The 21,878-nt window shown below is 46.2% G+C and overlaps 4 protein-coding genes across 17 annotated transcripts in view; 1 reads left to right on the top strand and 3 right to left on the bottom strand.

Moving 5' to 3' along the window:
* Positions 1–7,247: 7,247 nt before the first annotated feature.
* LOC120896796 (DNA replication licensing factor Mcm7) lies at positions 7,248–10,006 on the bottom strand. The gene is made up of 3 exons (XM_040301246.1): positions 9,874–10,006; positions 7,867–9,790; positions 7,248–7,760 (listed from the first exon to the last, which is right to left on the bottom strand). Exons 1-3 carry the CDS (start codon positions 9,899–9,901, stop codon positions 7,559–7,561), a joined length of 2,154 nt encoding a protein of 717 aa, XP_040157180.1. The 5' UTR covers positions 9,902–10,006; the 3' UTR covers positions 7,248–7,558.
* Positions 10,007–10,528: 522 nt separating this feature from the next.
* Positions 10,529–13,823, top strand: LOC120895053 (NEDD4 family-interacting protein 1). The gene is made up of 2 exons (XM_040298051.1): positions 10,529–11,065; positions 11,445–13,823. Exon 2 carries the CDS (start codon positions 11,486–11,488, stop codon positions 12,191–12,193), a length of 708 nt encoding a protein of 235 aa, XP_040153985.1. The 5' UTR covers positions 10,529–11,065; positions 11,445–11,485; the 3' UTR covers positions 12,194–13,823.
* Positions 13,824–14,246: 423 nt separating this feature from the next.
* On the bottom strand, positions 14,247–15,766 carry LOC120896200 (60S ribosomal protein L8). Its single transcript, XM_040300163.1, has 3 exons — positions 15,653–15,766; positions 15,182–15,333; positions 14,247–15,100 (listed from the first exon to the last, which is right to left on the bottom strand). The coding sequence occupies exons 2-3, from the start codon at positions 15,317–15,319 to the stop codon at positions 14,453–14,455; spliced, it is 786 nt and encodes a 261-aa protein (XP_040156097.1). The 5' UTR covers positions 15,320–15,333; positions 15,653–15,766; the 3' UTR covers positions 14,247–14,452.
* A 443-nt stretch (positions 15,767–16,209) lies between these two features.
* LOC120898043 overlaps positions 16,210–21,878 on the bottom strand; it is an 84,431-nt gene continuing 78,762 nt past the window's right edge. For 10 of the 14 annotated variants that reach the window (XM_040303366.1, XM_040303365.1, XM_040303368.1 and 7 more), the window contains 3 exons: positions 20,853–21,083; positions 20,698–20,738; positions 16,210–18,714 (listed from right to left, as the gene is read on the bottom strand). In XM_040303366.1, coding sequence (XP_040159300.1) covers positions 17,871–18,714; positions 20,698–20,738; positions 20,853–21,083 — 1,116 coding nt within the window. In that variant the 3' untranslated portion in view covers positions 16,210–17,870. The other 4 variants (XM_040303373.1, XM_040303375.1, XM_040303376.1 and 1 more) reach the window with 4 other exon arrangements.

Raw genomic sequence — 21,878 nt, 5'->3', positions numbered from 1 at the left:
TAAATAAATAAATAAATACACCCCACCGCTTTGGCTGGAAAGGGAGGCTAGGCTAAACAACTCTCGAATGATAGCGGCCATAAAACGCGGCTCTTCCGCAACACTACTAAACTGCAAGCGGGACTATCTTGCGACAAATGCTAAAAACTCCTTTGCTGCCGAATAAAAGCACCACCACCGAGCAACCGAGTATTTTGAACCATTTAAAAGTTGGCAACAGACAACCTGCGCGCAATACGTTTCGGAGCGTTTGCTGATTTTGGCTGAAGCCGGAAGTGGAGCGAAGGGCGCAACCGGAACGGCAAGTGCAAGGGTTTGATTTAAAGTGTTTTCGAAGGTTGTGGTGTGGTGCATTATAGTTTGCTGTTGTTGCTGTAGGTGGTTGAGTGAGATTGGTACTTTGCTTTGGCAGCGGGTATGTTTTGAATGTATATTTTAAAATCAAGAGTGAATTTGATTTTTACTGATGCAAATATTGATGCTAAATATTGAAATAAAATTTCTAATTTTTTCCTTTCAAATCTATAGCTTTCATTCACCAAAAGCGATTTAAATAATGTCAAAAGGTGATTTTGATTGCATAATTAAAGGCGTTTTTCTTTCCTATGCAAACAATCAAATCTTTTGCACCTAAATGTATGCAATATTCTTTACAAAAGAGCAGCATATAGCAGTTTCTTGATGACAAGTTTTAAACCCATAATGTACCAATTGTGAAAATTGTCGTCAAAACTTATGTGTGGAAAGAAACTCCTTGAATCGCACAATTTTCTGCTACCACTTCTTCTTAATGCTATAAAATGCCCCTGATGGTATGCTATTTATTTGCCGATCATCGTTAGAAACGCAAGTAAACACTCAATATTCTCCATAAAAATGTAACAATAACATTTCTAAGTGCTACCCACGAACACATACACACAGCACTGCTCTATCTCCTGCCAGACAAATCAAACACGGCCAAAGATCGGTACGATGAAAAATAAGTTGACCTACTAATTGTACCAAAACCCAAAGCCCCAAAAGCGAGACTCTTTTGCCATCCTTTATTTCCCTCTTGGTGGAGTGCACAAAACCCATACCGTCAAGAGTGGCTCAGCGAAACGGGCGGCCAGAGAGCAGTAGCAGAACGTGCTGAAATGCTACTCTTTCGCGAGCGCCATAATCGGACGCATAGCGCATGATGTTTATTGAGGACAGCATGGCGCCAGTTGGAATCGATCGTCCAAAAATCGTACGCAGCAGCCACCATACAAGCAAGTAGAAGTTGGAGGAAGATAGAAAAAAAAAACTCAACCTCCGGCTCTATCTCTCTTCTACTGTGGTTCTAGAGAGCAGTGGTTCTAGAGTTCAGCATCCTTTCAGTGGTGTTGTGTATATATATATATCCTTCACGCGCTGTACGCTGTCACGTGGTTGGCTCCGTGGGGATTGTGATGTTTCATTCGTTTTCTTTTTTAGAGAACCCTTCCCTACGCTACAGCTTAGCAAAGTGGCATACGCTTGGTTTGAATTCAACTGTCGATAGATTCAATTGAACAAAACCTACGCGTACACCTGACGAGTATGTGACGATGGGCTTCTTTTATTACACATTTCCAAGCTGACACGTGCATTCCTGGGAATGCGTCTCTATTCAGCAGAGCAACAACAAAAAGAAGAAGATTACCATCGACCAGCTGTAACATTCCCGTGCAATCGTACGAAAGGTCAGGAAGGGATGGAAGCGACATTTTCCCTGAATAGATGAGCCGTTCTTCGTGCGCGAAATGTGGCTCCATCGCTACTTTGCTGGCGTCACAGTCATCCATACATTCGGATTATGTGACGCAATGTTGAACGAAGGGAGGGAAAAATACCAGGCAAAACCTTCACATGAGTCACACCAACTCTCGCTCGTTTACGAGGGAGATCGTTCAATCGTTGGAAAGGATCACAACAGCTCACTCCTACGCTTCGCGGCGCAACAGCAACGAGCAACGCGTGCAAAAATATTATAATTACTATCAATGTGGCAACATTAAATCGTGATTTAAGGTTATGTATACGTACCCACAGTGCGGATGCAACGGGGATGATTAGATCGGGCTTTTGTTACGGTCGGCATGATGGGTCGTTGGTTTGCCGTGTTGGCAGTCGAACACGGACAAACGGACTTTTTAATGAACGCTGAAGCAAACGATTAACGCAAGCAGAAATGATTATTAGCTAGCTTATGGGTACAGTGCTGGATAGAGGAAAGGGAGAAGGGGGATAATTTAAAGCATTTTGCTGTTGATGATGTTTTGCTTTGGCATTGCCATTTGGTCGGATCAGGCAATAATTGATAATTATGGCAATTTGAATTATTTTGCACATTTTTTTCGCTTATTTTCTGTTTTTTTTTATTTATTCAGTTTTCGGTTGCTTGTCAATTGTATTTTACATTCATTTGGGCAGTTTCTATTATAATGTTGTATCATTTGTGTATATTGATCGGTCCTTTTTTACTTGATAAGTGTTACGTATTTCAATCCTTGAATTATTCTATTTATTATTTTCGTAATAGGCTTTTGTTATTCTAAATGATATTTTTTTTCAACATCAGAAGAACTTCTGCCACTACAAAATCATTTAGACGACGTTACTTCATAGGTTTTTCATTAATTTTTTATATTTTTATTTATTTTTTATACTATTACCTTCCTTTCATCCCACATCCGCTCAATCTCATCCAACTCGGTTTTAAAGCCTGTCCTCTTCCCTATCAAAAACGAACTTAAAGCTTCGAGCGTCGACCACAAAGAGCAAAAGAGTGAACAAAACCATGAACCAACCCATTTTCTTCCTCCGGGCTGCTTTCGACATTGATTAGGCTCGAATGGAATGGTGCATGGTGAAATGGGACGTTCCACTACGCTCCTGAATGGCCCATTAAGGGCCATGTAAGAAGAGCTGGGCCAATGTGGGGCACAATATATAAACACGCTAATTTCTGTTGGAAAATAAGCTCTAAAAAAAAAAGGCTTAGAAAGCATTGTTCAAGTTGAATCTTTACACGAAATAGCGCCTGCAGCTATGCAACGTGTATAACATAATCAAGTTTATTAGGGACAACAATGTCACTAATCATTTTTAACACTTCAAGGCACCAAATCGCCTCAATCTCCTTACATACAACAGCCCAACAAGGCTGTGAAATATTCCAACAGTACATTCGGAAACGAGTGCCAGCTTTAAGCGTCTTCAAATTTCCCATAAACTGTGCAACCACACCTAATTAATAACCTAATCGTGCTTGTCCACCGCTTCCTTTGCACTACCTGCCACTGGTAACCCAATCGCGCAACACCACCGACACCTTCATGAGGTGGCAATGGACTTGACGACTCCCAAGATTCCGTTGAAACACCTTTTGCGGTAAAACAACAACGACAGCAAAAAACCTATCGCCTTGGACAAGACCGTTCTTTTCGACCGTTTTAATCGACAGTCTGGCGCTCCACCTCCATCCAGAAAGATGTAAATGTGTTTGCTCGCTCCGTTTCGATAATGGCTCATTAATCAGGCAGTTAAATTCTAGACACTCCATCCCTAGCCCTTAGGGTTGCGTTTCAGCAGCGGGGCAAAATGGGCAGCGTTTGCGGTGAAAGGGGGCTGAAGCAATTCTAGCTCCAGCTCCGTAGCATCGGCGGGGAGTGGTAGTTAATGGGGCTGGAGTACTGGGCTACATGTCAATTAACCACGCATGCTAAGGAGTTCCGGGAAGTTAGTGGCAGTTTGTTGGGCTTTGCGATGGTTTTGCTGGGTGAGTTTGATGGTTTTGCGTTTTGATGATAGCTACGTGAGGGAATTGTTTGATATCAGAAATTTATTGGCAGTAGGGTAGGTGTGAGACTACTAAAAGGGAACGCATTTTGTACTTTTTCACTTAATTTAGTTTAGTTTTTGTCTCAACGCAGATATTTTTATCAAAATTATTAATTGTAAGAATCATCTCCCTTCATTGGTCTTTCTAAGCGCCTAAAGGTATGCACAATGATAGCTTTTCTAATCGTTACAGCCCGTTAGCGACTTCAGCATCAATTTTGCGCCGAAATGAATGCAATTATTGGAGCAAAACTAGCCTTTCAAGACTAAAGTTTGATTATAGCCACAAACCTTAGTTTGCCATCTCTCCTATTCTTTTCTCATTAATCTTACAACCTTCTTCTTCGACACAGTTCAACTTTAAGCAAAGATGAAACATCAAAACATCCCAAAAAATACCTTACATTCCCGTTTTGCTTCGCTTGCATGTGGAATAATTTCTGTGACCTTTAGTAGAATTCAAAAAAAAGGAAGAAAAATACCAGTCCAAAATCGCCAGCCAACAACACCCTGATGATGGCTACCATCCAAAGCGGTGTAGCGTCCCGGTGTCTGTGATCTCGGGCCAGCATGCAAACCGAGATTTATATGGCATGGGACAGCGACCAACCTCCGAACGCCGACCACCGGTCGAAAACCATAACCTATCCCGAAACGATAAACGACGTCCTGACCGACCCGACCGACACCGCGAAACCTTCGGACCGCCGACGAGGACGAACGAATGCAGGAAAAATAGGCCGCACAAAAGCGGTTCCCAAAAGCGCCGGGGAAGCGCCCGTTTGGCATCTTTCGTGCCGAGGAATTCGGGGCAAATGTAGCGGAAAGCTGTTTGCATTCGATTTCTGGCATTTTCTGCGCCCTTTCTGCTGGCGTGCTGGATGGTCCCTTTAGGTGTGTGGCTTCTGGCTGGGTGGATTTATCTTTGTGCTTTTCTTTTTGAAACCACCCGCTCTCTCTCTCTCTCTCGCTTCGATTCAAATGATGCTTTGAACTTCCAGGATACGCGGGCGCACGTATGTGTGACTCCCTTTCTGGTGGTGTACCATGTTGTTTGTTTGAAAGTGGTCGCTCTAAAATGGTAGGAGAAAGCAAGGATTGGAAGGAAAAAAAAACAACTCAAACCCACCGACCAAAATGCGATAAGATCAGTGGCAATCAGATTTAATGAATTTTTTGGCCATTTTCCCCGGCCAAGCTTCGCTATCACGGGCAAGGCACGGCACGATGGGCGAGAGCCGTTCGATGGGTTGGATAATCGCGGACACCGATTTGCATAACGTGAAACACGAGTTCGCTTTGAAGAAGAAAAAAGGACATAGGTTGCGAAAAACGGACGCTTTCCACCTGGGTTTTTGGTGGAAAATTGGATGAACTGTAAATTGACCAATCTATTGGGTGACAGGGATGCGGAGTTGAGAAGAAGGAGGGAAAAAATGCTGCCGGTAAGGCCGATGTAGCGGCCGAAAACGCTAAAAAGACTAAACTAACTGTAACTGGCTTTTTGGTGAATAAATATTGAGTTAAAATGGTTAGCTCTTTCAACGGCCTGATGCGGCGCACCCCATATGGCATGCGATGGCGGTTCGCTGGAGAGATGTTTGACTAGATTTCAAATTTAATTGAATTTCAGCATTGTGAGACCTTGGGAAATGCGTTGTTCGCCGCTTATATTTGATATTGAAACCGCGAAATGAACATTAACTTGTACCGACCACTATTAATGACTTCATCGATTGCGCCTGGGCATAGTAAACACTCAACACACCCACTTAAGCACCCACCCGAAAATATTTGTTGCCAAACAGCTTTTACGATTGCTTTCCGCTTCAAAGCCCTTCCAAGAGGCCCTTCAAAGTACAAAAATACTAAAATTGATTCACTCAAACGAGCGATGAGACGTGATGTGATTGTGCGTGTGCTTCATAAATCACATTCTCCAAAAATACACCACACATTCCCTTTTATAGAGCTTACTAGAAGTCGTACATTCGGACCAATCAATTCTAAGGCAAACACGGTGTGATTTGCATTGGCGCCGGAGTTGCGGTGTTTTATTGGCAAATTTTAATGACCGTAATGTATGGAGCATTTTTAAGTGTGTTCACTACTATTCACCGGGATCGATAATTGTTGAGGACAGGGTGTACGGAGTCGATCGTGATGGAGTTAGCTAATAAGACAAGTGTCTCTAGAATGTGGTTAGACAGTTATCAGAGCTTTATTGCTGTGATTATGGACCTACAATTACATAAAAACACTCATAAGGGACATAAGGGAATGCTGAAATTTTGTTGAAGTATATTGATAATTTCAATTATTTTATAATGCACTGGTTCCTTCAGAACTGTATAGATGTATTGATGTGTTGTTTCAAGCACTGTGAAGCTCGTATTATATAATATTCAGTCAAGGTTTCTTAAATCCTCTTCAATCCAAGGGGCACATCAAGCGGAACTCATGCCGATTCACAACTCTTACCAGTCCTGGAAATGATTCCTAATTCATGCAGGTCTTAGAATTGGGCCTGGCCCTATACTTGGTCTTGGAACTGATACCGAACATATAGCGACCAGGCAATAAATCTTGAATAGTGATGGGTAAAGTTGGCAAACATTCGGAGTCAACTCCGAAGGGTTTGGTCCACCCAGTTTTATCCGGAGTCGTTCGGAATCGTTCGGAATCACCCGGAGTCGTTGGTAGTCGGAGTCATCCGGAGACGTCCGGAGTCGATCGGAATCGTTCGGAATCGTTCGGAGTTGTTCGGAGTCGTCTGGAGTCGGTTGGAGTTGGAGTCGTCCGGAGTCGGCCTTCGACACAAAGACCTGTATACGAAGAGCATGCGCAAAGTGAAAGAAAAAAAAACACACTACGACATCAAATGGCTTATCACTAGCAAAATTGCACCGGACGGCTCCTGTTGACTCCGGCCATCTCCGTTTCCGGATGACTACGATCGACTCCAACTCCGGTCGACTTCGGCCGACTTCGGACGACTCCGATTCCAAACAACTCCGGACGACTCCGATTCCGCGCAGAGCTATTGATTCGAATTTTGCCAGAGTTGGAATCGGACTAACAATATAACTTGGCCTTAGAACTGATTCTAAATCCATACAGGTGCTGAACTGATCCCAAACTCATAACAGTCTTCAAAATGATCCCAAATCTGTTGGTGCCCTGGAACCGATCCTGAATCCATGCCGGCGCTGGAACATATCTTAAACTCATAGCAGATCCTGAGCCCCTTTCAGAACCAAGAATTGCTCTCTAACCCATAAAGTTGCTCCATCTAAAACTAAACTTATTTCAATTCTTAAACTGTCCCTGATTCAATCAGGGTATCGTGTACCTTTCCTGGTTCTTCGGAACATCTAAAAACCATAAAAACAACAGTATTTCATTTTTCAACACGTTTTATTTCGTTTATCAATAATTAATGTATCAAAAATGTTGCATTTCCTAGCTTGTACTGGCGTTGGTGGCAGGCCCTTTTGTAAAATGGTAAAAGAAATGAACTCACACAAACTTATCGTTCTACCACGGACAAAAACACAGACAACACTACTTATCAACAACGAGAGAAAATCCTCCTTAACGCTACGTATAAAAAAGAAGCTTGTAAATAATGATGATGATGATGTCATTGATGAAATACGATCAAGTGAGAGGATAAGGGGTGTTTTCCACACACAGAGCCACATCCACCCTACAGGAAGGTGATTTTCGTTCGCGTCTGGTTAACCTGCCACACGTTCAGCTCCTCGTACGTTTCGATGCACTCGTCGACCTCGTCCGGCTTGTAGCCCTTGGTGGTGCACCGCTCCATAATGTCGGCCACCTTTACCGTCTTGCTTTCGCCGGCCAGCTCCCGCACGAGGGCAAATATCTTGTCCGAGGTGTTTTGCACGCTGGAGAGCAAGGAAGGAGAAATACATTAATTATTTAAGATCGATTGTCCTCTTTTCGACAGTGTGTGTGCTCTTCCCCCTCCGCTATATTCCCCATCATACTTACTGTGTGTCCCGATGTTCGGTCTGATTGAGCGAGTCCTTCGACATGGCCAGTAGGCGCAGCGCTTCCTTCACATCGTCCTTCTCGACCGTGTCGGCCAGCCGCAGCCGGGCCAGTGCCGTCGAAAGGCGCAAAATGCCGAGCAAGTTGCGGGCGGACGTGAACGTCATGTCGCGACTGTTGCGTGCCTCACGGCGCAACTCCACGTACGCGTTCACGATGTAATCCGTCAGCTCCGGTGTGATGACCGGGATCTTGCGCTTGCACAGCGCGATGTACCGCCGGATGAGCGTCATGTCGAGCGTCTTGATGCGCGATGGCGGCTGCTTGCCGTGGCTGTGCACGTACGTGATGTGCTTCGCCAGCCGCAGATCGTTGTCCCGATCGGCCTTGTCCTGGATCAGCCACAGCAGATCGAACCGGGACAGCAGTGCAGCCGGCAGCTGAATGTTCTGCTCGATCGTGCGCCGCGGATTGTACCGTCCGTAGGCAGGATTGGCGGCGGCCAGGATGGACACGCGCGCATTCAGGCACGTCATAATGCCGGCCTTTGCAATCGAGATCGTTTGCTGCTCCATCACCTCGTGAATCGACACACGATCCTCGTCGGCCATCTTGTCGAACTCGTCGATACAGCAAACGCCCTGGTCGGCCAGCACGAGCGCACCGCCCTCCAGCACCATCTCCCCGGTGAGCGGATCCTTCATGACGGCCGCCGTAAGACCGACGCCGGACGAACCGCGGCCAGTCGTGTACTGGCTGCGCACCGCCAGCCGATCGATGTACCCGAGCAGCTGCGACTTGGCCACACCGGGATCGCCCATCAGGCAGATGTTAATATTGCCACGAATCTTCATCCCGTCCGGGCTGCGATCGACGCCTCCAACGAGCAGCAGCAGCAATGCCTTCTTCACATCCAAATGGCCGTAAATTTCCGGCGCCAGACTGCTGGCGATGCGCGTGTAGAAATCATCCTTCGCCAGCTCGTCCAGCTCCTCCTGCGTCAGCTCGTTGTTCAGCTCGCCATCGTCCGACTTGTTCAGGCACACGATCCGATGCGCATCGACGAACGTTTCGCTCAGCAGCCCCGACACCACCGCCCGGAAGCCCGTCTTCTGGATCGGCAGGAATATGCCCGTAATGATCACATGGTCGCCCGGCTGGGCGCAGCGTGTCGTTTCGCCCCGGCACATTACCGTCAGCGAACGGGGAATGTGGCCCACCGGCACCTGATCGCTGTGCTCCTGGATCTTAATCTCCTGGAACTTGACAAACTTGGAGCCGCGCGTCTGCAGGTACAGCCGGCCGCCCGCCTTGTTCACGCGGCAGTCCTCCGACGGGCACTCGATCGCCGGCTTGAAGCTCATCGACGTGACCGGCTGGTACGTTTCCGAGCCGCACCGATCGCACGTGTACGTCGCGACCGTCATCATCGGCTTCACCTCGGTGCATCGCGTCACGATGCCGCGCACCGCCACCAGCTTGCCGATGCTGTCCGCCTTCACGTCCCGGATTGAGACCGCTTTCGCCATGCTCGGCGCCTTGAAGTACACGTCGTACCGCTTGATCAGCTCCATCGGGATGGCGTTCCGGGCGTCCCGCGTATCGTTCGGCCCGTGCAGCCGGCCCTGCATCAGCAGCCGATGCTCGATGAAGATGTCGAGCGTGTCTTTGTTCGTCACCTCCCGCTCCTTGTACGAGGGCAGCAGCTCGAACACGGCGTCCGAGAACAGCTTCACGTAGCGCCGCGAGTTGACCTGCATCGCTTCCGCCAGCTCGTCCTTGTAGCTGGCCACATCGTCCAGATCGACCACGAGCTGGATCTGCTCGCGGTGCGCAATCTTCGTCAGCTGGCGGGCGTACACGAAGTTCTTCTTGCCATCGTCTTCCTCGCGATAGAACTCCGCCAGGAAGGATTTGATCGTTTCTACAAGCCGGACAGAGGAGAGGGACGCAGACATGTTTAACAAATCCAATCGGACAGCTTTTTATGCAACAATCTCTGCTTACCTTTATCTTTGGCGTAATCACGCTGCATTTTTGCTACACTTTACGGAAAATAATGCACGAAAAACAGTAAATTGAACGGGGACAGATTGTGCTTGTGCGTTGCTGCGCGCCAAAACTGATGATGCTTTTGAAGATGGCGATCCGATCCGTGGAGCCGTTGTACCCGAAACGCCCATCACTAGCGGTATTCGAGCTGCAGCTGCTCGAAACAAAAGTAGCTCAGTCATATGGTGAAATTTTCAATCATTTCCGTTTATTTTGTTTTTCATTGTAAGAAAATGTGTTTTAAAGATAATTTCATAAAAGTAAAAACCAATTTTGAAATTGTTTTTCTATTACAACAAGATTTTATCTGCATTTTCAAATGCTTGTCAAGGTGCATGCAGTTTTCATTTATACACACCTTGACTGGTTTAGCTCGGAACGTGAAGATGACCTATTGTCCGTGGTTTGAAGACAATATGATTGCGCATTTAAACTTTAATAGATACATAATAAAAGTAAATGGAAAATGCATTTTATCATGAAATTGCATTGATATTTCCGTTAAAAAGTGTTGCGTTCCAGGCAGTGTTGCTCAATTTCTTCAAGGCCAAGCTGCGTGACAGCTCGTTTTTGACAGCGAAGTGTAGCTCAATCTCGATGGCAAGCACAAACTGACAACATCGCCTTGTGCTAGTGTGCGTGTCCGTGTGTGTGTGATGATGTTTGGATTTTTCCTCGTTCGCAGAGCACACAAAAAAGAAGGATTGAAAGCTTGAAAAGCAAAGAAAGGAAAAAAAGATAAAACTTTTATTTGCCCCCGTCTCTGTGCAACGCACCCGAGCAGAGGGTTGTGTGTGACATATCTCGTTGAATAAATAAACCCGTACTATTATCTCTCGCCGTGTGGCACTCGCTACCGTGTTTAGTCCGAGTTTAACGCACGGACATTGTAAAGTTCACGATTTACGATTTTGCAACACACAACACAACGTCGTAGGGATTATTTAATACGCGTAGCGGAAGGAGAGGGCGCGCGTTCGAAGCGCACGAAAGGTCGCCGTCGCCGTCGTGAAAGGTGACGAAATTGTTCAGCCCGTAGACGGGACGGGAAAAGTGAAGCGTTTCCGACGGAGAAAACCTCTCCCGTGAAAAAAAATAGTACGACGCTAATCAACACAGCCACACGGTGGTGCCCAAAGGCGAAAAGGTAAGCAGCGGAAGCTTGAAATTGATACGCAGTGCGTAGAAGTGCCGAAGATAAACATCTTCTTCTAGTAGGCTGTGGTGGCAAAAATCGATATCGCGCTACGTAGCAAGCACGACACGTTGTTTGTTGGAAAGGAGGAGGGAATGGGGGAAGAGGGAGAAAGGTTGCGGTGACTCATCACAACAAACTTTTCAGCTCTACTGTTGTTTTCCTTTTTGCGTATATATATGTGTATGTGTGTATGTGTGTGAAAGTAATTTGTCCTTCCCTGTTAAATCGGCAATTAACCAACCAACATCACATGACTCATAAAATCTAAACCCTTCGTTTGTTTCTTGCAATCATAATTAATTGCCTCCGCCTTCCGAACCCTTTTCAGCAAACGTAAACACACCCGCGCAATCCACAGTTGCGTAGAAAATGCCACCAACCAACAATCGACCGGATGAGCTGCCCCCGCCAAAGGCGGACTTTAGCGCACCGCCGCCGTACGAAGCGAACGATCCGCAGCAGCAGCATCAGCACCTTCACCAGCATGAGTACGGATCGCAGCAGGCGGTACCGGTGCCGGAGCTCACCACCAAGCTGCCCACCTACGAGGAGGTGCAGATGGAGAAGATGATCAACCACGAGCTGCCGATGGGCCCGATGGGACCGCTGGGGCCACCGCAGATGCCACCGCCGCCGCCCAGCATCACCTCGATGGGTGGCCGTGGGGCGGCCGGTGTACCGGGCGGCCCGCAGGTAACGTTCATCGCGATCGACGCCGACGGCGAGAACATTACCGCCGACAATGGGCTGCTCGGTACGGACATTATGTTTGTGACCGCGTTTCTGATCGCGTTCCTGTTCAACTGGATCGGGTTTTTGGTACTGACCTGTTTCTGTCACACGATCGCCGCCCGGTACGGGGCACTGTCCGGGTTCGGGCTGTCGCTCGCCAAGTGGACGCTGATCATGAAGCACTCGACCGACTTTGCATCGCACGAAAACTCGTGGCTGTGGTGGCTGATCATGGCGTTCGGGTTTCTGATCTGCGTCCGGGCGCTGGTGCAGTACATCAGCATCAAGCGCACCTGGCGCCTGCTGTCCACGTCCGCCCAGGAGCGGCTACTGTTTTTCTACTAAGCTTCGGAGGTGGAAGCTGTTGGCTTACCTTCTTCTTTTTTTTGTTGTAGTTTTTAGAACTTCCTTTACTTGCTCTGTTCGTGTTTCCTTCCGAAACAGGGGGGAAGTAATTTTAATCCATTTCCTCTCCGTAGTTGCTGCTGTGCTTCTTCTATTTAGAAACTACACAAATAGTGCTCTCACACACACACACACAGGACAACACACCGGTGTGATCCAAGTGATCATCGGTTTTGGTGGTTCATATATCCCGTTTTAGCGTAACGATGGTAACTCTCCCCCATGTCATGGTGTGCTGTTCCGTTCTAGACACTTTTCACCGGGGTGGGCAAGCAGAGCGGTCATATGATCCATATCTATTGTATGGTGCAAGTCGGATTTGGTACAGTTTTCGGGGCAGGAAGACCCGAATGGAGGGGTGTAGGTGTAGCGAAGGAATCATTATCGTAATTTTGTGATAGCAATCAGCGAGAGGTAGAGAGGAAAAAAGGGGAGAATATGGGTATCAGTTTGGGTATGTGCTTTGTGTTGTGTTCTCTTCACCGTTCCCCCCCCCCCCGGCTCCCCACCATTCCCTAGCTGTATCTTCTTCTACGTGTGTGGTGTCTTTTGTACTGCCACACGAGCACGGCAGGATTGTATGTTTAAATATTTTATTAGTTACAATTAGGGCTAATAATTACTGCTGCTGAATGTTGTTGTTTTTTTTTTCTTTTTAAACGTGGCAATGGAAAACAAAATCGTTGTTTTAAATTTCTGCACCTTATTTCTCATGCAACGAGAAAGAAAAAAGGCGGCCTGCTGTAGGATCTATGTAGAATGGGTAAGAAACAATGGGAAACAATGGAAAAGAAAAAGGGAAAAGGGGACAGGAGGCAGGATTGTAGAAAAGCAGGGGAAGAAAGGGTGATCACATCCAACAAAGAATCAAATTGAAAATTCAGCAGGAAACACTTACCATTTGCTAAAACACAATCTTCAATCTTTGAGGAAACAAAAGCCGGAAAATGAACAAACTTGCAACAAACTTTCACAATACAACAAAACAAAATCAAACACTTCTTACTGGCCTGGCTCCCACTGCTACTACTACACGGTGGTGTTACCGCAAATAGAAAGAGAGAGAAAAAAAATCATATTTTTGTACGCTGTAAATAGTTTGTAACCACAACACAACGAGAAAGGGTAAAAGAAGGCGAGAGAAAATGGAAAATGGCGCTATAAATTGGAACGGAAAGGATCGTTTGAAAATTGTGGAGGATAACACAAGATGCAAACACACAAAACATAACGAAAAGATACAATAAAATACCTACTACCTATGTGTGTGTTTTAGCGCCATCACTACCACTCTCTCTCTCTCTCTCTCTCTCTGTTTTGTGGATATTGTGTGAAACGGAAAAAGTGGGGGGAAATTGTGGTGAAACAAATTTAACTGAATTGGAAAAAACCAACACGCGAACCATAACTGTGGAAGCGAACAAGAAAGAGAGAGAGAGGGGAAAATACGTCTACTGTGCTGTATTGTATAGAAAAGAAAGCATATTAAAACAAAAAAATTATGTCTCAATATTGTGAAAATCTAATAAAATGATAAAAAAAGGAATAAAACTATGATATACCTTAAACACCCCAGCTGTGTTTCATGTTGTGGTGACGCATTTGGGATTGACTAAACGGTTTTAAATTCAAAATATTACTGGTTGAGTGTGAATCACGTGGGGGCCTCTCTCTAGTCCTATCCTTCTTAGTAGTCCTGTTGTTTTCATGGCAACGTGGCAAACCGTACGAATCTAATTCGAATCATGACAGTTGGTCTAATAGGATAAATTGTGATGCAAATCATTTTGGAAGTTATTCCTGATGATGATTTTTCATCCTAATTGTAAACAACCTGCCCCATAAAAGGGGCAAAAAGAACACGTGTTAATCATTGCTTTGATAACACACGTGCAACAAGCAACTGACGCGCAAACGATGTGAAACTCAATGCTGATGTGATGACTATTGGTAATACAAAAACTCCATTTTAATTGTGGTTGGAAGTTGATTATTTTATTTAACAACTCAACTCCCGCTCCTCTTTTCGCTTTCTTCCTCTTCCTTCTCTTTGTTTTATCAATACACAAACGATATCGATACCACGCTCCTCCCTCCTTTCTTCCACACACCGTACAGATGGACGTCGGGTGTCAGAAGAAAAAGTAAAAACACCACCACAGAACATAAACAGCACAGCGACGACACTTCTTCGGCTGCTTACTTCTTCTCCTTCTCCTTGAACTTCTCGTCGCCCTTGCCACCACGGATACGACCGGTACGACGGGCAGCAATGAGACCGACCTTGCGACCCGGGGGCGTGCCGCGCTTGACGGTCGACGCCTTACCGATGTGCTGATGGTTACCACCACCGTGCGGATGTTCGACGGGGTTCATCGCCACACCGCGCACCTTCGGCCAGCAGTTGCGCTTCACCTTGTACTTGTGGTACGCACGGCCCGCCTTCAGGATGGGCTTGTCGATACGGCCACCGCCGGCCACGATACCGATCATGGCACGGTTCGCCGACGGCAGCACCTTCTTCGCACCGGACGGCAGCTTCACGCGCGTACGCTTGGTGTCCGGGTTGTGCGCAATGACCGAGGCGTAGTTGCCCGACGTGCGGGCCAGCTTGCCACGGTCGCCGGTCTTCTCCTCCAAATTGCACACAATCGTACCTTCCGGCATCAGACCGATCGGCAGCACGTTACCGATCTGCAGCTGGGCGCGACGTCCACAGTACACGAACTGGCCGGTGTACATGCCCTCGGCCGCGATGAACAGCTGCTTGCTCAGGCGGAAACGGTACGGGTCGCGGAAGTTCACCACCGCCAACGGGGCACCACGGCCTGGATCGTGGATGATTTGCTACAATGTGGGGTGTGTAAACAAAAATCCAAAATTAGCCTACTTGGATCGGGCGGGGTTGTGTATGACGTTTTACTCTACCTTCACGACACCCTTCAGGTAACCGTGACGCTCGGCATAGTCGAGATGGCGCAGTTTCGGCTCTCCCTTTCGCTTCTTGGTGTGGGCCCGGAACACGGATCCGGCACCTTTACGCTGCGCGCGAATGACGCGTCCCATTTCGACGCCTTAAACTGCAAACAAGGAACAAAACACAGAGAGGACAGCATTAGAAGTTGAAGCAGCTGGAAGCAAGCTACATTTTATATCCCAAAAATCACGCAACATCACACAGCAGGGCAGGCAAGGCGGCTATAGTGTCAAACATCACCCTCCACACAACACACATCCACATCGCCGGGATCCGGAGCAAGCGCGGCGAACAAACATTAGCCACGAATCGGGGTTTTCACCCGTTTGGAGGGCAAATGTCCACTTTCCACATTGCCCCTCGTTGCCAATTGTGCGATGTTGCGCGTTTTTCAGTATCACTACACGGCGAAAAACACTTACGGGGCTTAAAAGTTAATGTAATGATACACAAAATGTGTGTTCACTAGACTCTGCGACGAGCCGGAAAGAAAGAGAGAACGGCCGAACTGTCTAATGCAGGAAGCGGAGAAACGCACACTTCGCTTTGACAGCTGTCAGCGAGGGGGCTTTGAAGGCAGCTGTCAAAAAGTGTGCGTTCGTGGGTTGATGCGTTTGCGTAGCGACCGGGAACGTTTGTATGGAGTGTTTGAATTGGCCGTTGATATTTACCAAAAAATGTTCAAAAAAATTAACAAAGCAGGAAAATCAACGTTCAAATGAATGAAAATGGTCAATGATGGGGATTTCTAAATGAAAAGTCATTTTCGCCACATTTTCTCAACACTTTAAACCAGCAAAATATGGCCTCCTTGTTATGCCTTTACAGTTTAATAATTTATTATCGAAATACTTTTGTCTTTTTGTGTGTTTTATGTTTGCATTGCATTTGCTATTGTATGCTGTGTTTTGTTGCTGTTGTGTTGTTTGTGTTGCTTACAATTGTCCATTTGATTTCTTACAAACACAGCTTAGTATAACGGGACAGTATGCGCGCATTCTGCACAGAGAAAGAGAGTTATGATTTCAGCGTTGTATTTTTTTTTTGCGATTTATCAAGTCGTTATATTTTACGTTACATGGGGAATTATTTCAAAAGTGGGATTTTTGCTCTGCTCTACCTGTCCAAAGAGTCTGCCACGGTATCATATTTTGCCAAGAGAGATTTGTGTGTCTTCACTGTTCGTTCTTTGCACGTTTTTTTTAACTTTTAACCTGAATTTAGCAATTTAAAAAAGAAACAATCATCCTTTAACGCACTACCTTTTGTAGGGTTTCAACGAATACGTAGAAATACTACTTAATCAACATATATTACTAGGCGCACACGTGGCAGCACCTTTGATTCGAAGAAACTTTACCATTTTCTTTGCCCTTTATCTCTCTCTCTCTGTCTCTCTCTGTCTTTCTCTACAAACTAATATGCTGGCGCATCTGCGACTTAACAGTTCCTAGCCCCTCTTGTTCAAAACTAGAACTAATCCAGAAGCTAATAATACAACGACAGGCAACAATGAGCTACTGTTAAACTAATTGCACAAAATGGAAGTGTTGTACCGAGCAAAAAAAAAAAAAAACGAGTGTGACCATATCATTTCAATTGTGGTTTTCTGTTTCCAATTTTGCTAATGCTAATTTCCCTGTTTTTTTTGTCCTCTCCTACATGTGCTCACACGCATAAAGCCACAGGATTATGTATTGTGTAAAAATTGTAAAAAACAGCTGCTACAGGAGGCGGTTTGTTTCTCTCTCTTTTTCCCTTTTCATTTTGCATTTTGCTACAACAGCGTGCTATGGGTGATTTTCCGAAGAAAAATGGGAATTTTCGTTATGTTGCTTTTCAATAAATACAACCGAAACTAGGCTTTACACAGATTTCCCTTTCCCTTTCCACATTGGGTGCCCTTTCTTTGCCTTTTTGTGCACAACGGTGAAGGTTGTTTCTTTCCCCGATTTGCCTGGGCCGCTTTGCCTTAAACATGTACAAGAAGGAAGGGTACTGCAATACACAAATCATCATCGATCACATTGGTTCGTAGTATAATTATTAGGTATAGTTATCATTTTGCTGCTGTTTTGCCCCCCTATTTTTGCTTGCTGCTCTTTAGCTAAGATTTGTGTAATATTTCCATTTGTTTGTTATTAGTTAATGCATATGTATACAACAGTGGTTGGGGGTTTTTAGTTGCCTTTTGTTTTGGAAGAGGAGAAAGAAATTACTAAAATAGGCAAAAATGATGGAAAATAGGAAATTATTCACAATTGAAACTACTGCCGCCCTATCCTTTTACGCAAACTGAGAACACTTGGTTTCCCCCAAGCCAGGGAGCCTCTTTTTAAAATCATTAATCTAGCAGAGCTTGCCAGCAGACCGTTTTTTTGCATGAGGTGGAGGAGGGAATCTTTTAACAACCACCGTCGCCCAATCTTCCCAATGATTGCTACTAATAAAGTAAAATTATAACTTACTGCAAACGAACGATTCTCTTCTAATCTCTAATACCTCTCCTTCACAGTGGAATCTCCTTCGCCTGCTTCTCTTCTGTTTTCCGACGGCTTTTTCCCTTCCTTCCTATGCGCCTTCTATCACACATCGATTTGTTTTGTCTCTTTCCATCAAACCCATCCGACCCCCGGTCGTTCAGTGTCCTACGATACCGTTGACGGTGCTGCCGTTGGTGTTGCCGGCACTGGCAAGATTGCTCTCCTCGCTGCAACAACTCCCCGCCGTACCGATCGCTCCTCCATTCACTACCACCGTATCCTTGTCCGAGTCCGAGGAACTGGACGTTTCCCGCTCATCGCTCGTCGCCGCACCGGTAGCGGCCGGCGTTAGGAGCTTCCCATTCGGCACCACCACCAGCGGTGCCGATTTGCTTTTCAGCGGCTCACCGACGCTCGCTAGACTGCTGCTGCTCCCGAACGAAGACGGTGGCCTGATGATGCTGCTGCTGCCGGTGGTAGTCCCTGCCCCTGCAGCCATTCGCTTTGCCGTCCCATTCAATCCGTTCAATTTCGACGCGGTCACAACACCGTTCGTTCGGCTCGGCGGAACTGCTTTGGAGGGTGGAGGTTTCACGGTGGTGCCGTTGGGGGGCTGCCGCTGGATGGGTGATGCGAGCGTCCCGATGTGTGTGGTGCGGACGGGTTTGTTGCTGCCGTTCGGCGATCGTTCGCTGGGGCTGTGCAGCCCGAACGTGCTCAGATTGTGGCTAGAGCCGAGCGAGGTGCGGCGCAGTCCGTTCTGTGCGCCGGTGCCGTGTGTGGGTGTGGTTGGCGCACTGCCATTGCCGGCGTAGCTGTGCCGCACCGAGGACAGCTGCGTGTAGACGGAGGAGATTTGCGTTTTACTTTTCGGTGTCGTTGGCGTCCCGTTGGTGTGGTGGTGGTGGTGGTGGTGTTGGTGGGGCGGTGTTGCCCCCGCCAGCCCTACTGCTGATGGTGTGCGCAGTCCGTTTTTGGGCGTCACCGGCTTCTCACTGCGACTGTAAGGAAGGTGAAAGAAAGGGACAATAAAAGGGAAATTAAAATTAATAAAAATAGATAATAGATATTACATAAAAACTAGAACGATTTGCTATAAAATTAATGAACTTTGATTATGAGATCACTCCATGAAGCTACTTTTTTTCCGTGTTATTTTCTTTCTTAGTATTCCCTATTTGTTAGACAAAATGGCGCGTGTAAATGTACAAAATTGAAAATGACAGAGGGTGAGAGCACACACACACAGACAGAGAACCGGCTGTATCCTTTTACCTTATTTAACTGCACAGGGCAAGGCATGAAAAGATAGGGAACATAAATATGGTTCGTTCGGTTTAGGGCGCATGGTTTCGTATATGATTTTACTATTTTGCTACTACAACAAACACTATCACATTATCTACTATCACACACACACACATACAGAGAGAAAGAGGGAGGTTATAGCGTGACACGACGGGAAACGCACTTGCGCCAGCTACGGTGCGTACGGCAACCCGATCGTCATCCGGTCCGGTAACGAGGGCAAACCGTTCGCCGCACTCGCAGCAGGGCAAGTGTCCAGCCGGCTGTGCACGAGGTGTAGGATGCAGATGAGATTGATCGCACACAGCATGCCTATTGCTAGTACTATATCACAAAGCAGTACCTGTCCCAGCTGTCCCAGCCTACGATGTTGGGGGGTTGCGCAGAAAGCCACCAACAAGCCCAAGGAAGCAAGCGAAAAGGAGCCAAGGTTGGAGCGGTCCGGACGGTTGAAGGATGGACAGGGAAGTTTTTAGGGGGAGCAAATGGCGAAATGATGATGATGGCGATGTTATTTACAGATGATGTTCCACAATGTTGTTAGTTGGTTGATGTGGTTTGTTACGTGTTAGTTGGTTACAGACAGGTAGTACATTTTGGCAACAGGTTTTCGCCCCATTTGATGTTGTGGCGGTTGTGATGTGTTTTCCCCCGGACGAATGTTGTCAGTTCAGTCAGTGGTAAGTTTGAAGGTGTTTGCGAGCGAGCATGTTTCGAAAGAACGAGACGAGAAAAGAACAATTTCCATATGAGCTTGCGTAAGAGGCATACGAGAGTATGTGGGAAAATGGAACTCAGTAAAGGGACAATCGAAATAAAACAAATAAATCATGACAAATAAACAAAAATTAAGCCGCAAACAAGTGCCTTAAGGAGTGCTTTCCCTCCGGGTGTTGGAAAACAGTGCAACAAAGCAATGCACCAAGGAGTAGAGCTTTTGCAGCACGTCACGCACCAGCACGAACGGAGCAGAAGCTCCGTCCAGGCAGTTCCTTGCCCAACGGGCCATCATTGCCGCCCCGCCATCGTGGGCTACCCCCCGGCGACTTAATCGTGTTAGCAGTAAGCGGTTAAACAAATCAGCGATAATGGTTAGTAAACGGTTTGCCAGCACAGCGATCCGGGCGACCGTTACACGACAGCGGTTAGCACAGCGTGCGGCAAGGGCCAGCTCGAAGCCGACCGAACTGTGGCTGATGGGAAAATAGTCCGCCACGTACAGCGGGCGGGACGGGAAGTGTCGCATGAACGTTCTGTGTTTGGGACAGGTGTGTTTTTGTGTTGTACAATTGATGTATCACATTTCCAGCACCGACAAGGGAAGGACAGATTAGTACAAGTGTAGCCAAAAACACCGTCAGGCACACAAAAGAGGAACACAAAAAAAAGGAAAGAAAGAAAAGAAAAGATAGGTAAAAATAAAGGAAAACCTCATCCATAAAGCGATTTACCGAAAACAGAATGGAGAAAGGGGATTGAAAGGACGGCGAAAGTGGGGAAAAAATGAAAGCAAAACACACCACCCGCCACCAACACTAACGTACTAAACTAAAATGGTTTCACTAATATGCGCTAAGGTAAAATCAATAAATGTAATATATTATTCTGCAACCGGCGGTCGGTCGGTCGGTGGATGGATGGTACACGCGGTGGGTACCTCAGAAACCGATAATTACCTTCCTAATCCTTCCTGTCCACCGAAGGAAACGGGCCTCAGCTGAAGGAGAGAGAGAGAGAGACAAAAAGACGTTTGTAAATTAGATTTACTGGCAAGCAGTTGCTGCTAGAAGCGAAGAAGGTCTACTACTACTACTGCTACTATTGTACGTACTCGTTCCGTTTGCGTGGCGGTGCTGATGGTTTCCGCCGACTGGTGGTTCCGATCGCTGCTGCCGGTACTGTCCGGCCCGGATAGGGCCGTACCTTCCCCGCTCTCCGTGGACGAGCCACCGTTCGTGAGGCTGTGGAGCTGCTGCTGGTGCTGCTTCTCTCGCTCCGCTTCATACTTTTCGATCAGATTCTGCTGCTGCCGAATCGTGCGATCTTTGGCCGTTAGCTCACCCTGCGTACGGTGCCGGAGAGATGGGGGTAAGAGTAAAAGTGATTAAGTAAATAATTTTAATACGGAAGCGAACAGTTCTAACTATCGAACAACGAAAGCCTAAAGTAAATCTAACGAACATGATTCTATTTTACAGAATATTTTATGGTTTTGTTTTGATTTGCAATAAATACTGATTATATTTCCAGTAAGAATTTATATATAATATAAAAACAATATTTTTTCTAATAATATTATTTTGGTCTCTTTAATTAAAGGTAAAAGGATGTTTATAGATAAAGCAATATCTTTACAAGCGTTCTGGAATTAGTAGAAAGGTATTCTAAAGCTAATGTAAAGGCAATGCCTTCAAGAGGACAGAGAGCATCGTTGCACGCTGCAAAGGAGTAACAAGTAGAGGTGCTCGAATATTTGTGTTTGATTTGTGGGAAAGGGAACATAATTCAGAGTTTGAGTATGATAAAAAAATAACTTCACAACATCAAAAGCCAATTCGATAACAAAAAAAGAACAGTGAAGATCTCAAAATAGTGGAAAAGAAGAGCTCAACAAAGGGGAAACAATAGATAAGCGATAGACTTGTAGAGTTGTAGTCCAATTATTGAGTTTCGGTGGGTACAATAATGCATATTTAATTGTAATTGTTTAGTCATTTTTCGCGAAGGTCCCTTCGTGATACCTTACGCGTCCTATTGCTTCACCGTTGGTCCCACCTATTCCAGGGGTTTATGCTTTTGGGACAGAGACAATTTTGGAAAAACTCAAACAAACAAGAGCTAAGTGGATATAAAGTGG

This window comes from Anopheles arabiensis, chromosome 2, assembly GCF_016920715.1.
Source record: "Anopheles arabiensis isolate DONGOLA chromosome 2, AaraD3, whole genome shotgun sequence".
Lineage (NCBI taxonomy): Eukaryota > Metazoa > Arthropoda > Insecta > Diptera > Culicidae > Anopheles > Anopheles arabiensis.
Note: the sequence above shows the minus strand (reverse complement) of the source record. Positions and strands in the feature narration are given on the sequence as shown.

Excerpts from the sequence above, each read along its gene's own strand:
- LOC120896796 (XM_040301246.1), bottom strand. The coding sequence starts at position 9,901 with ATGCAGCGTGATTACGCCAAAGATAAAG. Across the intron at positions 9,791-9,873 it reads TGATTACGCCAAAGATAAAG|AAACGATCAAATCCTTCCTG; the intron begins GTAAGCAGAGAT and ends TCCGGCTTGTAG. Across the intron at positions 7,761-7,866 it reads ACCGAACATCGGGACACACA|CGTGCAAAACACCTCGGACA; the intron begins GTAAGTATGATG and ends CTTGCTCTCCAG.
- LOC120895053 (XM_040298051.1), top strand. The coding sequence starts at position 11,486 with ATGCCACCAACCAACAATCGACCGGATGAGCTGCCCCCGCCAAAGGCG.
- LOC120896200 (XM_040300163.1), bottom strand. The coding sequence starts at position 15,319 with ATGGGACGCGTCATTCGCGCGCAGCGTAAAGGTGCCGGATCCGTGTTC. Across the intron at positions 15,101-15,181 it reads ACCTGAAGGGTGTCGTGAAG|CAAATCATCCACGATCCAGG; the intron begins GTAGAGTAAAAC and ends CCCACATTGTAG.